Source organism: Pezoporus occidentalis, unplaced genomic scaffold (assembly GCF_034315485.1).
Source record: "Pezoporus occidentalis ecotype Australia unplaced genomic scaffold, CSIRO_AGI_Poc_V1 ctg46, whole genome shotgun sequence".
NCBI lineage: Eukaryota > Metazoa > Chordata > Aves > Psittaciformes > Psittacidae > Pezoporus > Pezoporus occidentalis.
The window spans coordinates 3470945-3485715 of record NW_026915791.1 but is presented as its reverse complement, the minus strand read 5'-3'; the positions used below and the strand labels follow the sequence as shown (position 1 = coordinate 3485715).

The following is a 14771-nucleotide window of genomic DNA, read 5'->3' as shown; positions in this document are numbered from 1 at the left end:
TTTTCTGAGTGTTCACTTTTAGAAAATTTTGGTATAGAGCAATTATTGTATACTTTTGAGTTCCTGAAATGCTTTAGCGTATCACTTCATTTTGGTCAAACATTATGTAACTTTAAAAGAAAAAGACAAGCAATGTATGTGAGTTTATGTGTACAACGTATGCTGCTCATCTCATGGATCCCATTAAGAGTTTACAAAATCTTCGTTTTGCTGCATGTCTTGTTAAGGTGTCTGTACATGTTTAACAATGTTGTTCCTGGATTATGATAACATAGGTTTATTTGAATTAACTCTTTTCAGTTTAAGTTTTAGCAAGCCCCTTTATTTATTTACTTATTTGTTAGTTAGTTGGCCTCTTGTTAGAGTAGGGGCTGATAAAGCTCTTAAAGTTGGTGAACCAGCCTGAATTTCACTTCTCCATATCAAGAGCAGAAGGAGAAACTTGGTGATAGCTGGGAAGGCTGCCACTGCAGGGAGCAAGCTGCTGCCACACAGCTGTTATGGAGTATCTTGCTTCTATGGAAGATGGCAGCTTCCACGTCCCGCTGCATTTAGCATTCAGTAAATGACAGGAGCTTGAAATTGCTGTTGCTGGCTAGTATTTCTGTTGAAGTGCTTTTTCCTCAAGCTCCTCTCCAGTGAGCTAGACTTGCTGTGTGCATATCAAAATCTACCCCAAAAAATGTATTCTAACCTGCTTGATATGCTCCTAATCCCAGGATCAGAGTGTACATCAAATATTAATTCTGTAGCCTACAGGTCAGTATGGTAGATTTATTTCTAAAATTAATTAATCGTTTAACATTACCAGTTACTTAGAACAGTCCTAAAGGGGTGGCTTACCTAGCAAAAGTAGGAAAATGCTTTGTTAATTTTTAGTTTCAAAATTATCTTATGTTATTAGAGGGGAGAAGTTAAACCTATTCAAACAACATTTTTGTTTGCACAAACCCCCTTTATTTTATAAAACTAGAAAAGCTATCTAAGGAACTGGTTTATGAACAAAGGAAAAAAATGCTGCAGTGTTAAATTTGTGTATGTGAATAATTGTTATTCACCTTTTTTCCATTTTTCTCCTGGATTGCTTTTATTTTTGGCGATGGGATATATTTTAACCACAATAACAAAAAAATGTTCCAAGTGAAACATATGTTTGACCTATGTCCACACAGACAACATTCTTAAAAATGTGCAAGGCAAACACAATGAGGAAGCATAAAATCAGCCTCTGGAGTGACAGGGTTATTTAAGACATCAAAAGAAAGCAAAGTTCTTGTTATAAAAGAGGTTTTGGATTCATGAAAAAATGTGCTTACAGTGCTATACAGGAAAACAGATTATTGTTGTCTTTCCCCCATGTCCCTTTTATTATGAAAACTTAATTCTGTTAGAACTGAAGAGGATAAGTATTTGTGTGAAATATCCTTTCTTTTCCCTGCTTCCCTCCTTCCATTCCTTTTTCCCTCCCTTCTCTTCTGGGTTTTTTCCTCTTTTTTTTTTTTTTTTTCCCTCTCTTCTCTTTCTGTTTTTGCCTCACACCTCTGACTCTGCTCCATAAAACTACGTAAAAAGTGTTGTACTCTTCCCTGCATTCCATAGTAAGTCATCATGTCATCACCTCATCCAAATGCACCTGCCTAACCTGAAGAAAGGTTCTATGGAAAGTTTTTCCATGGGCTCATCTTGTATGGTTTCACTCCTGGACATCAGGGCTGAGCCCTCTCTTGCATGGAGTAGTCATGTTGAGGGGCTCGGTTGCCATATTAGATGATTTTCTCACCCGTTGTCTTTCCTTTGTGCTCGTTTTTGTAGATGGAGACAAACTTTTAATCATATAACCTAGGACTGATTTGTTTTAACAGTTTTGAGGACTAATGTAATGTGCCCCCACCTGTAAAACACAACTGCTGCCATGGGAAAAGGCAATGTGCCTTGTTCTCCCATTGCAACGTTGATGTCCGATGTTTAAAGACCCAGAGCTTCACCTTCCGAAGTAGTTGAATAACATGCTCTTACTGCAGAATAAGATAATTTACGTGTAGACTAATGCAGGAAAAGCTGTTAGAGCTTTGATTTACACACCTCTTCATTTTTGATAAAAAAAGTAGGTTCAGGCTTTCTGTAGAGAAAAGGTTTCCTATGGTCAGCCCTTGCAAGGATCCTGCCTTATTCCAGGCTGAGGAACTTGCTCAGCTAACATTAGCCCAGAACAGACAGAGTTACTGAGTCTACTTTCCAACTTTTACAGGCAGCCAAATTCTATAGTACCTTTAGCAAGTGTACTAGGATTTAAGATTAGAGACTTTTTGATCTCTCTGAACATGCCCTAATCACAAGGTGGGGATGTGTTTCTCTGAATTTTTGCCTCTGTTTTGAATACCGCTGCAAATATATAACCTGCAGAGATCAGAGTAAACATTTTCCTTAACCCTGGTTTCCTGTAGATGTTCTTGGGAGCAGTAGGTTTTTTACATGTCTAATTCTTCAGACAAAAGATGACAGGTGGCACATGCCACCCTGACCTTGATTGTAAAAATTGCTTTAGAAATCTGTCAAGAAGAAAGCCATCAGTAAATTTTGGATGGCTCTTATAAAGATACGTACAGATGCTTTGCTAGTGGAACAAACTTAATCTATAGCACCTAATAATTTCAAACCTTCTTTAATTATCTGAATGTAATTTGGGAAATAAAATTTTGGCTTGATACATTATAAAGTACTGTTAATATTCAGATAATTTCTGAAAGGCTTTCTAATTTATGCTGTATTTTGATACAGAGTCATGATAGATATTTTCAACAGTCTCCAGGGAGGCAGAATAGAGAACTGAGTGCAGATTATTCAGGATTGGTCTACAAGGTGATATATGTGCAAGTTCAATCTGTATAATTAAATACTTCTTTATTTCAGCAGAGATAATATATCAAGCCCAAATGAATACAATTTTCTTTTGGATTTGTGCACTATTAAGTAGAAATATTTTTGCACAAAGTTCAGAAATGCAAAAGAACTGCAAAAAGTTTGTCAGAAGTTACTAAATGCAAGACTTATTGTGTGTACTTTGTTTATTTAATCCATATGTTTGTATTTTGCATACTTTCACAAGTATTAAATAGGCAACATCAAAGGAAATTTATGGAGTAATGCAGTCCGAAGAAAACGCATAATGAAATACTGGACAAAGACATCTTTACATTTGCTGTCAGAACGAATTATGGTTATGAATACATATATCCTAGCAGAATGCTTATCAGCTTGCAAGGCATGCAGTGTTGTTCTGCATTTAACTTTCTTATTTCTATGCCTAGAATGGTTTAGAGATCTTAATTTGTCACCCATTTATACATATTCTGTTTTTCCTGCTTTGTAAGTTGCAGCTTTTCTTTGAAGAATTATTACTATTTAAAGATACAGAGATCCTGCTCCCCAATAGCAGTTTGTTGTAAAACCCATCCTGGGCCTATCTGACTTTTCAGTTTTAAAGTATATTGAGGAAGGAGAGAAATATGAATTCTGATTTGGGGAAGGAGACAAAATGTTACTTTTTTTAATTTTTTTCCTTCTTTCTGTTTTTAGTGATTTGTTGTTTTACTCATAGAAAATATATAGTGTTGGGTTTTTTGTTTATTTTATGGGTTAAAAGTAAATTTAATTTGGATAAGGGAAAATAAGACTTTTTTTTCTCCTTTCACTGTGCTGGAGATTAATCTTAGTAAATGTAGATTTACAGTGAGCTCTTCTATGCAATGTCACATACTTCTCACTGATAATTTAGGGCTTAGCTCTTCATCTCTTCCTGGAATGCCAAGTTTTCTTCTTGGTGAATTAGACTGCTATTGGAGGCATTTGTTTTTAATACTGTGGGTGAAAGATGCAGGTTCTCATGCATCATGAGACATTCTAAAGTGTTACATTATGATATGATGGGTTGGTGACTGCTGTGTGTGTGCTTAGAGGGGAAAAGGAGGGTGGCATCTTTGGAAATAGTCAGACGTAATGCACAAGTAACTTCCGTAACTTTTAAGAAATAGCACATTAAATTCAATGTGTCTGTGAGGATCTTGTGAATTGATCACCCAGAAATACTTTTTAACTTTCAGGAACCGAAATTGATGGGAGTCTAACCATACATGTAATGCGTGTAAATTATTGTTTAGTCTTCAGTGCTGGCAACTTTATTAGAGTAGTAGACTACATGCTTGTTTACTTTGGGGAATGTATCTTTTCAAACAGGAGACTTTAAAGTAAAATTTTAATTTCCAAAAAAAAACAAACCTCAACAAGACCAAACAAAAACCAACAAAAAAAAAAAGAAAAAAAGGAAAGAGCCCAACAAGTAACTATCGAAAGTTTTCTAAACTTTTTTGGTTAAAGGAGGAGCATTTCTGGAGTAGACATATTAAAGAAACCTGACTTATGTCACAAGTAAATTTCTCAAGTATTAACATTACCATTGGCTCCCTGCCCTGTGCAGAACAGGCAGGAAACATGAGCCAAATCATGTTTTACTTAGCAGTTTCTATACCTTTATGCCTCTACAGATTTATGATTTGCTAAGTTTAGAATTGCGTCAGTTAACATACAACATACTAAGAAGGGAGAATGTGGTTTATATGCTGTAACACATCTACAAATGTTTCTTAAAGAAAAAAAGTCTCATGGTTACCTTAATGACATTGCCTTCCAGAAACCCACCATAACTTAATTTACTACTTATTTATTAGGATCAGGAGGAGGAGAGGAATGAAATTCCAGAGTTCTGTGAGCCTCTTCTGGAGCTTAGTGGACAGTTTAAAGTTACCTCACCAAAATACAATGGTCCTTTGTTTCCTCCGGTGGTTTCTGCTCCTCAGCAGTCTACTGATGTTTTGGATGAACTGATTCAAAGGAGAGAAACTATAGAAAACAGGTTGACAAATTGGTGAGTTGCAATACAACAGAGTTACAAGAGAAGAAATGACTCCATATAAATACCTTCCCTTTATTCTCATCACCTTCCTTCCTTTTTCTTTTGAGTTACCTTGCATTTAATGTCAAGAATGATCTTTTATGTGCTTCTAGGTGTCTCAGTGTATGCTGATAGTTAAATAGGTTTTATTTTGCTAGGGTGGAACAAGAAATAATGGCAAGAGTTATCAGTGGGATGTACCCAGTGCAGAAAGAAACCATGCCCACTGTTAGCACCTCAGAGAGTGAAGACAGTGACACTGTAACATCTGATATTGGTAAGTAAGAGTTATTATTCTCTTAATAGGTATGTAAAAAATTACCTCCCTTACATAAATGTCTGATAATACAGATAAATGCATTTCTCCCCTGATGTCACTGTCCTGTGCTGCTGCCTTCTTTTACGATCCTGAGTTGCTCTGCTACTGTTGTTTACCTATCTGTAAAATAAAAAATCACTTTTTGCAAAGGAATGTTTAAAAGTTCATGGAGAAGGAAATGAGTGGCTGTAGTGCAGTACATACATTTTAAGAAGTGGGATCTGGATGTGTGTTTTATGTTTTCAGTTGAAGTTGCAGGTGGTGGAGGATTTCAGCTCTTCATCAATGCTGGCATGCCTGTGGACTCAGAAATGATAAGTCATTTTGTAAATGAAGCCCTCAGTGAAACTATTGCAACCATGCTGGGAAACAGGCAGGCTCAGGAAGCAGTTCCTGCTGCAAATGTTCTTCCAAGTACAATGGTTATGATGGTAAGAGTCCCATTTACTTAAGCTTTCCTGTTGAAGTTGTAAGTGATAATTTCTTTGTGGCATGATGGTTCAACTGTGCAAGACAAAAATGATGGAAAAAGACTGATGAATTGAATCTGCATGATTTGCATTTTTTGATTATTCCTTATTATACTCCAGCAAGCAACAAGATTAAACCTATTTCACTTTTAAAAAGTGTTGAAAAGGGGGGAAAAAAAATTCCTTTGTGCTTCATGCAGTATGCTGTATTTATTTAATTATTTTAAGGCTGAGCACAACTATGATTTCTAATGAAAAGACTTGGTACTTAATTCCATGTTGCCAAAAAATAGCTCATGTTACTTTCAACAGAAATAGCTATGCTACTTTCTTGTGAAGAAATGAAATATGGAGAAATTAATTTCTTTATATAAGAAGAAATAGAGCGATATTATTTTTGGTCTTGTGGGCTTGCAGCCATTCTTTCATATCTGTAAAATTAGTATTAATTCTTTCTAAGTTTTCAGTTCAGTAGTTCTCAGTAAATGCTTAAATGATTAGTAGAACTTCCTGTTATACAGGATAATTTTCTCTGTTGCTTTGATAATCAAATGACAGCTGGCTCTTATTTTGAGAACATGGCTGTTGACAGTCTGGTGTTGTATAATGTCTTTGGGATGGATGTGGAAATTGCTGCACTTAAAAATGTAACTCTTCAAAGCTTTGTCAAAAGTGAGATCAATTATTCTTTTCTGCTACAATGCATATAGACTGAAATATTACCTAGTGCCTGCTGTAGTCAGAGGTAATATTTTAGTACTCTAAGCTTAAATACAGCCATCCTGCATCTAGAGAGCTCTTCCCCACTCCATTACAGATTGAGGAGCGTGTGATGTTAAAGCAGACTGTTCTTTGTATCTTGTTCTGATACTTAGAAGCCTCTTCTAATAACCATTTTGTATTTACTGGTGGCCCTCTTAAGCCTTCTTGTTTCTGTATCAGCTTAAACCGAAGTGATCTTAAGCTGAAATTGTTTCTCCTTACTATATATATTCATTTGCACACTTCAAGAGATTAGTTTTGTCCTTTTTGGCCTTTGATTAGGCCAAATAAAGCAATCATCTGTATGTGTACCATTTTTCAACTCTTGCTGATGGGCAGCACTTTTATGTTTTCCAGTTTAGATGCGTCTTGACCACAGGTAGCCCTAATATGCTAATAGACATTTTATAATAAGGTAGTATGCAAGGTGTAGTTTCCTTAGTGTCTTAGTTCTCCTTTTTGCACTTCTGCTCAGCTTATAGCAGGAGTTCTTAAGTATGTAGTTTGTGCATTCTTGATCTGCCCCTTCGTGCTGTGAAGTTTCTTACCTTGAGCTTCAGCTGCCCAGTTACTGAGTTCTTCAGTGTCCACAGTGTCACACAGCTGTGTGTGAACTGCCAAATGACTTATCATGCCCCGCTTCTGAGAAGAGTTTTTATTAAAAATAATCAGTCTGAGGATTTATTATTCAGAAACTAGCCTGGAAGCCTTCCTTTAGCCCCATTATCTTGTTTTCTTTATGAACAGAAAACAGGGCTGGAAAGACCCTGGAAAAGTCCAACATATTTCTTCATAGCAGGCTAACCAACAACCATCATACTTGCTTGTCACATTTGTCTCCATCTCTTTCATTGTTTTAGAAACATCACAATTACATGCTTATTTTAATGCTTTACTGTTTTGGCTGTTGCTTTCTTTGTATCTTCTCTTTAGTTGATTCTCACACCATAAAATGGAGTCAGTATGGTAATTTTATCTGTGTAATGAAATACTTTCTTGCTTAACATGGTATTAAATGCTTTATTAAAATCAGTATAATCATATAATTAATATTTAGACTGGACATTGTCACAGAATCGTTGAATACCAGGTTGGAAGGGACCTCAGGGATCATCTGGTCCAACCTTTCTAGACAAAGCATGACCTAGACTAGATGGCCCAGCACCCTGTCCATCTGAATCTTAGAATGTCGAGTGTTGGGGAATCCATCGCTTCCCTAGGAAGATTATTGCAAAGGCTGATTGTTTTCATTGTGAAAAAAATTTATCTAGTGTCCAGCCAAATCTCCACAGCAATAACTTGTGCCCATTGCACCTTGTCTTTTCCATAGGACTCCTTGTAAAAAGTGTTTCCATCATCTTCAGGGCCACCTTTTAAATACTGGAACATGGTGATAAGGTCTCCCCTAAACCTTCTATTCTCTATGCTGAACAAACCCAGTTCTCTCAGCATTTCTTTAGTGAGAGGGTGGTCAAATCCTGAAACAGACTTCCTAGAGAGTGGTCAATGCCCCAAACCTGTCAAAGCTTGAGGCGTTTTGACAATGCCCTTAATACCATGCTTTAACTTGGTAAGCCCCGAATTGGCCAGGCAGTTGGACTAGGTGATCGGTGTGGGTCTCTTCCAACTGAAATAGTCTGTTTTATATATAATGATTTCCAACTGTAATCATTCTGATGCATAATTACTTAATCTAAGCATGCTGCCTGATGCCACTTTATGTTTAAATGGAGGAATTAGATCAATGAAGCATGTATCTAAGCAACAACTGTTCCTGTTCTCTGATAACCTGCCTTTCTCTCTCTTTCTCAGCTGTCTCTGTGGATACTTGGAAAATAGGAATTCTGCATTGAGATAATAACTGTGGTTATGATTATTTTTTTTCCCTTCAGGAATCTCTTGTGCCTACTCCATTACCAGCGCCCCAGGCCACACCACCACAAACACCACCTTCAGAAAAAGAATTGCCTCCGGTCACAACTCCAGAGTCTTCTCTGTCTTTTACAGAAATGAATGGGGATGTTCACAAACATGAAGAAATTAAAAAAACAGGTAGTGAAAATAGTAATTGAAGTTTAGAAGTTGCAAATATGCTTTAATCTACTGCCTTTAATTTTAATCTTCAAAGACATGTCATCTCGGTAATATTCTTGAGGCTATAATTCAAGTGGGAACTCATGTAATACAAAAAATGAGGGCTAATTTGTATAAAAAGCAAACATCTTTTATTTGGTAACAGTTCTATTTTCAAACTTAATGCACATTCTATCATGTGTGATTTCCACCCCTCCCAGCTCCTCCACAATTTTTCACATCAGAAAAATAGCTGTCTTTTGCTCCTTCCCGTATTTCTAATGTTAATTAAGCCAAATTTACACTCCCCAAGTAAAACAGCTTAATTTTTAAAATGCAGAGCGGTCTCCCTTATTAAGGGGAGTAAGCAATTGAGGATTTATTCTAGCTCCTTCAGATGCCAACACTGTACTTAAAAGAAACTAGTCTTAATCCAGTCTTCACAATTATCAAAAGGTATCACAAAAACAAGTGCTTAAGCAAACTGACTAGCTCTCTGCCTGAGATTTAGTTCCTGCATTCCTTTCTGATCTGAAATCTGACTTTACCTGTGCAGGAGTTGAGATTCCAGCTACCACTAGTTGTGTTGGCACACCTGTGGTTACCCCTGTCAATACACCACCTAGAACAACCACACCAAGCCCTCCTGCCTCAGAATGGGTCTTCAAAGCTACAAAATTGGGAAGTCCAAAGCCTGCAAACCCATGGGATGATGCAGAACTTCCTCTGGAAGAAGAGAAACCCAGTCCTTTAACTGAAGAACCATTCTCTCCTAAGGCTGTGTGAGTTGAACAGGCTGCATGGTTTTCTCATTTCTGAAAAAAAAAACCCAAACTCCAAAACATATATCCTCAAAAAGTCAGTGGAAAGAAACACTTAATGTATATCAGGAAGCATTGATGGATTCTTTTTTTAATTGTTTTCTTTGATTTTGGAGAAAAATGTGGTACCAGGACCTTCGTCAGGATTTATCAGTTGTTAATCATCATCTTGCTGAACTTTGTACCTAGTAAATTCATATTGTTACATGTGCCAGTAATAGATGTAGTGGCAATGAAATATTCCTATTATTTGAGTGGGAATACACATGGTAATTTTTGGTTATAACCAGAAATTAATGAACAGTGTTATTTAACCATATTGATTCTTGTACTGTGTAAAATGCTGTGCTCTTTAATTAACAAAAAAAAAACCTTGCAAATTAATTTTTCAGTATTGATTAAAGACCTTTGTCTATATTTTTCAATGCATTTTGGTGTATTCATAACGTACATTCTTACATTGTAGTGAGATGTCAGTGGCTAATGATGAGGAACCAGAGGCCTTGATTTTACCAGCTCAGCAGTTGTCAGCGAGGCCCTTCGAATCACTTCCTTGCAATCCACAGGTTCCATCACCTGTGCCTACAGTTAGTTCTGGGCAGTCCACACAGGAAAGCAGCCTTACGCTCACGGAAACGGAAACTGAAACTGCAGACAGACCCATTTCAGAAGGAGAGGTACTCTTCAGCTATGGACAGGTGGTGGCTGCAAGAGGTAACTAAGCAGACAAATCTGTGGAAATTAGAATTTGGATTAACTATTTTTTTTTTCTTTATAAACATCTCTGCAGTCTACTGAAGTTACATTTCGTACATTTTCTGATAAAACCACAGGCATTATCTGGTCCTTAACTTTCAGTTCATGGTTTTGGATTTAAGAGACCTCATGTCTCTCTTTTTTTGTCTCTGAACAAAATACATCTGCTTATTATGAAAATGAAAAAGTTTAAATCTGCCCTATTGTCATAAGCTCAATTTGGAAAATAATTGGGGCTGTCTTGCACCAATAACTGGGGCTGTCTTAGTGCCATGTGGTACTAAATACTAAGTTTTTATTGAAAGAAAGGTATAAGAGAATTTTCTTGGAAGCTGAAAATATGTCTTTGTAATGCACATCCGGCAGTAGAAATTTCCAGCTTTACAAAAGCACTATGTGGCAATTATTTAGGAATGTGGCCTTGGCTTTCTTTCATATAACTTGCATGTTTTTTAGCATTTGTAACTTAAAATATTTTTCAGCCTTAGGAGGAGGAGGATTGCGTGTTCCAAACCTTGCTGAGAGCTTAAGTAGTACTTTACAAGATGCCAATGAAATGGTAAGGAAATGTTTTACAAGAAAATGGAGTTAGTGTGGTGTTCTACCATAAGTATCTTGATAAATTGGATGCGCTTTAAACATTTTCACTTTACAAACTTTTTGCATTTATGGTTTTAAGCTGTACACTTACAAAGAAGGTTTGAATTTCAGAGCTCCAAAGGAAAAAAACATGTGCAAACTAATTATATTTTTTTAAAAAATTGAACTATTTATATACTTACGTAGGTGAGAGATAGCTAATATGCATTTTAATTTCTTTGTTGTTTTCAGTTTTAAGACATCTTAAAAAGAACAGAACATCTTTATGCTCTGAACTCTTTTAGCTTTGAGCCATCTTTTAATTAATTATGTCCTTAAATTATTACAGTACATTAGCTGAGGCTGGAGTTAGGTAAAGCTTCTTAAAACTTCAGTATAGTTTCTTACCTGATGTTTGCTTTAGTGCATTGTCCTGAAAGCCTTCCAAGTCAAGGTATTCTCCACTTGCTTTCTCTGTTAACACTCTTCCTCAAATGCTTGGACTTCCCCTCTCTGTGTAATGCCTCTTATAGGGCATAGTTATCATGTAAATAATAGTATCAGGTAGAGCAATACCATATTTAAACTAAACTGTTTTCTTTAGGACAGTATTGGTTGGAAGGTAACTCCATAGGGATTTCTAAAAACTTCAGGATGGCCTCCCATCTTCTGGAAGATGTTCAGATAGTTGAGATCTGCCACGAGGGTGAAGACTTGGAATCATCAGACCCCTGTTAATGTTTTGTAGAAAGCCTCCTCTTACTTTTTGTTGGTCAGGTGCTCTGAAGCAGACTTTGCCCACAACACCCGTAGTGTTCCTTTCCCCTCTGATCTCCACTCATACCATCAATAAGCACATGGATGTCTGTGAATTCAAGGAATGGTTTGACCTAGGATTGAAAATTGGCTGGGCCACTGGGCTGAAGGGGTTGTGGTCAGTGGCACACAGTCCAGCTGGAGACCAGTCACTAGCAGTGTATGCTAGGGGTCAATATTAGCACCAGTGCTGTTTAGCATGTTCAGTAATGACCTACATGATGGGACAGATTGCATCAGCAGCAAGTTTACAGGTGATACAAAACTGATTTTGAACACCAGAGGGTTGTGCCACCATTGCGAGCGACCTCAGTGGGCTAGAGAAATGAGCTGACAAGAATTTTACATAAGTTCATCGAGGACAAGTGCCGTGTGCTACAACTGATGAAGAACAAGTCCATGCGCCAATACGTGCTGGGGCTGACAGGCTGGAAAGCAGCTTTGCAGAAAAGAACCTGGGGATCCTGGTGGACAAGTTGAATCTGAGCGAGCAGTGTGCTCTTGTGGCAAATAAGGCCACCATCATCCTTTGCTGCATTGGGAAGAGCAGGTCAAGAGAGATAGTTCTTTCTCTTTACTTAGTACTGGTGAGACAGTGTTTGGAGTACTGTGTCCAGTTATGGGCTTTCCAGTACAAGAAAAATAAGGATTTACTGGTGTGATTCCAGCAAAGGACTACAGAAATGATTAAGGGAGTGGTGCATCTGTAATACTCAGAGCTTGGATTGCTTATCCTGGAGAAGACAAAGCTCTGGGAGGAACTTAGCAAGGTGTATAAATACCTGGTCGAAGGAAGTAAGGAAGACAGAGCCAGACTTTTCTGAGTCGTACCCAGTGAAAGACAGGAGACAGTGGGCATAGATTGAAATTCAGGAAATTCCTTGTCGTGGTTTAAACCCAGTCAGGTAATTCGTTCGCTCACTTCCCCCCCTTTTTCTTGCCCTCCCCCTGCTCTCGGAGGCACGGAGAGGAGAATCGAAAAGAATGCAACTCCCACAGGTTGAGATAAGAACAGTTTAGTAACTAAGGTATAACACAAATCACTACTGCTACCACCAATAATAACAATGATAAAGGAAATAACAAGGGAAGAGAATACATCATCTCACCACCAGCCGACTGATAACTCGCCCCCCCCAGCCCGACCAAGCTCCGACCGATACCTCCTCCAACCCTGCAGTCCCCCAGCCCTTCCGGCTAACTCCCAGTTACATCCTGGGCATGACGTGCTGTGGTATGGAATACCTCTTTGGTCAGTTTGGGTCAGGTGTCCTGTCTCTGCTTCCTCCTGGCTTCCCCTCCTCCCTGGCAGAGCATGAGGCTCACAAAGTCCTTGGCCAAACCTAAACATCACTATCAGCTCTGTTCCCAAGCTGAAAGTCAAAACACTGCACTGCACCAGCTACCAAGAAGGGGAAAAATGACTGCTACTGCTGAACCCAGGACATTCCTTTTAAATATAAGAAATGTTTTTACTGTGGGGGTGGCCAAACATTGCAAGAGGTGCTTTTTTGTGCGGTTGGGTTGGACTAGACAATCTTCAGAGGTCCCTTCCAACCTCAATAATGCAAAGTTTAAACGTCCTTCAGTAGGAATCCGCTTTTCTCCCTGGCTATTCTTCCCAAACATTTCTGCCATACATGGCATACTTCACTTGTGTGTAGTTTCCCATCTAATATCCATGATTTCATTCATGTCATAGTTGTGAGACTGTGCTCTCTGAACTTGCAGATCTTTCTGTCTGTTGTCCAGACTTTGCCGTGTGAGTGTATAGGCACCTGAAGAGAGCACCCTACTCTTGATCAAGACTGTAAAAGTTCCTTTTGTGGGCTTCCCTTTACACACCTTCTCTGTCTGCCACTCTCTTAAATTCTGGGCTTAAGACTGTTATGAAGAGAACCTAAATTTTAGTTCTTTTTAATCAGGTTAGGCTCTCTAAGATGTTATTCTTTCTCTTTGTCAGCTGGATTATAACTCCTTCTAATAGTCTTCCATCCCCAAACTAGGCTCTCTGGTTGAGGAAGCTAAATCCTAGCTGGTGAGAGTAATTCTGCAGCCAGATTGTTCCTAGTGACCAGTATGTGTGAGGATTTAACTGTTTCCCTGAACTTTATAGGCCTAAAGGGCCTTCTTCTCTAAGTATTGCAGTCTTACGGATTAAATAAAGACTCTGCATGCTTGTGGGTAAAAGGAGAAAGCAGTGTGTTGTCAGTTTGCTTATTTTTAAATGCCTTGATTTTAATGACACAAGTTCTCAGTGTGGAAACTAACAACTTTAGTTCACAATTAATGCTTTTTTTTTAAAAAAGTAAGAATGATTCAAGTTATATATTATGTAGATTTTGTTTCTTTGTTTTAGGATTATGATCCTCCCAGTGAAGGGCAAGTGGTGAGAAGACCAGATAAAGGCTATCACAGGGATCCTGTCCTGACTCTTTTAGCCAAATTAAATCAAGCACCTCTTGCTGCACAGGAAGGAATATACCATTTGGAGGTAACTTACAGTCATTGTCCTTCCAGCACAGTAATTTTGAAGTGATACTTTCCTACTCAAAAGTAATATTTCAAGCTTATAACTCCTGTTGGCTGTAGAACAGGTTCATACACTTAATTCCCTGCTGGAAGTGATCCCACTTCTGTTGCCTTTGTTCTTGTGTAAAACTTTAAAAAACACTGAAGGTTAAGTGTTGTTATAAACAAAACTGTGTAGTATCACACATACCTAGTTTTCAAGGTGTGTATGTGATTGTTCCAGTGTACCAGATTTGTTCTGTTGATTTGAGCACCAAGAAAGTTTTCTCTCTCTTGAGCAGTATAGGTGGTATGTTTAACAGTACAAGTTCACTGCACTTAACAGCCATCTGAGAGTTTTAGGGGGGTATGAAGAAAACTCAGCAAACGTTTACATGCACTTTAGCACATGCTGTTGATACTGATCTTGGAACAAAACCTCCAAAATATCCATATCCGGATACAGAAAATTGTAACTACTGCATAACAAAGGATAACAGTCATTTTTTGCCACACATTTTCTATGTGGAAATTAATAGTTTGAACTGGGAGTCTATTCTAATCAACATAGCTAGAGGAATGTTTAAAGGAAGTGAACTGTGAGTACTGCAATACGGTTCATCAGCAGTTTTATTTATGGCAGATCTTGTTTTTTGTGATTTTATTGATGCATATGCAGTTTTTTCCATCTGTCTCAGTACGTTTAGACTAAATAA

General features: G+C 37.8%; 1 protein-coding gene across 8 annotated transcripts in view; it reads left to right on the top strand.

Moving 5' to 3' along the window:
* Nucleotides 1–14771, top strand: part of KIAA0586 (KIAA0586 ortholog) — a 74261-nt gene that overhangs the window by 25023 nt on the left and 34467 nt on the right. For 6 of the 8 annotated variants that reach the window (XM_062635644.1, XM_062635646.1, XM_062635645.1 and 3 more), the window contains 8 exons: nt 4725–4921; nt 5107–5225; nt 5514–5698; nt 8392–8551; nt 9129–9354; nt 9860–10107; nt 10632–10708; nt 13904–14038. In XM_062635644.1, coding sequence (XP_062491628.1) covers nt 4725–4921; nt 5107–5225; nt 5514–5698; nt 8392–8551; nt 9129–9354; nt 9860–10107; nt 10632–10708; nt 13904–14038 — 1347 coding nt within the window. Of the gene's footprint in view, nt 1–4724; nt 4922–5106; nt 5226–5513; nt 5699–8391; nt 8552–9128; nt 9355–9859; nt 10108–10631; nt 10709–13883; nt 14039–14771 lie in introns of those variants that run through there. The other 2 variants (XR_009967950.1, XM_062635649.1) reach the window with 2 other exon arrangements.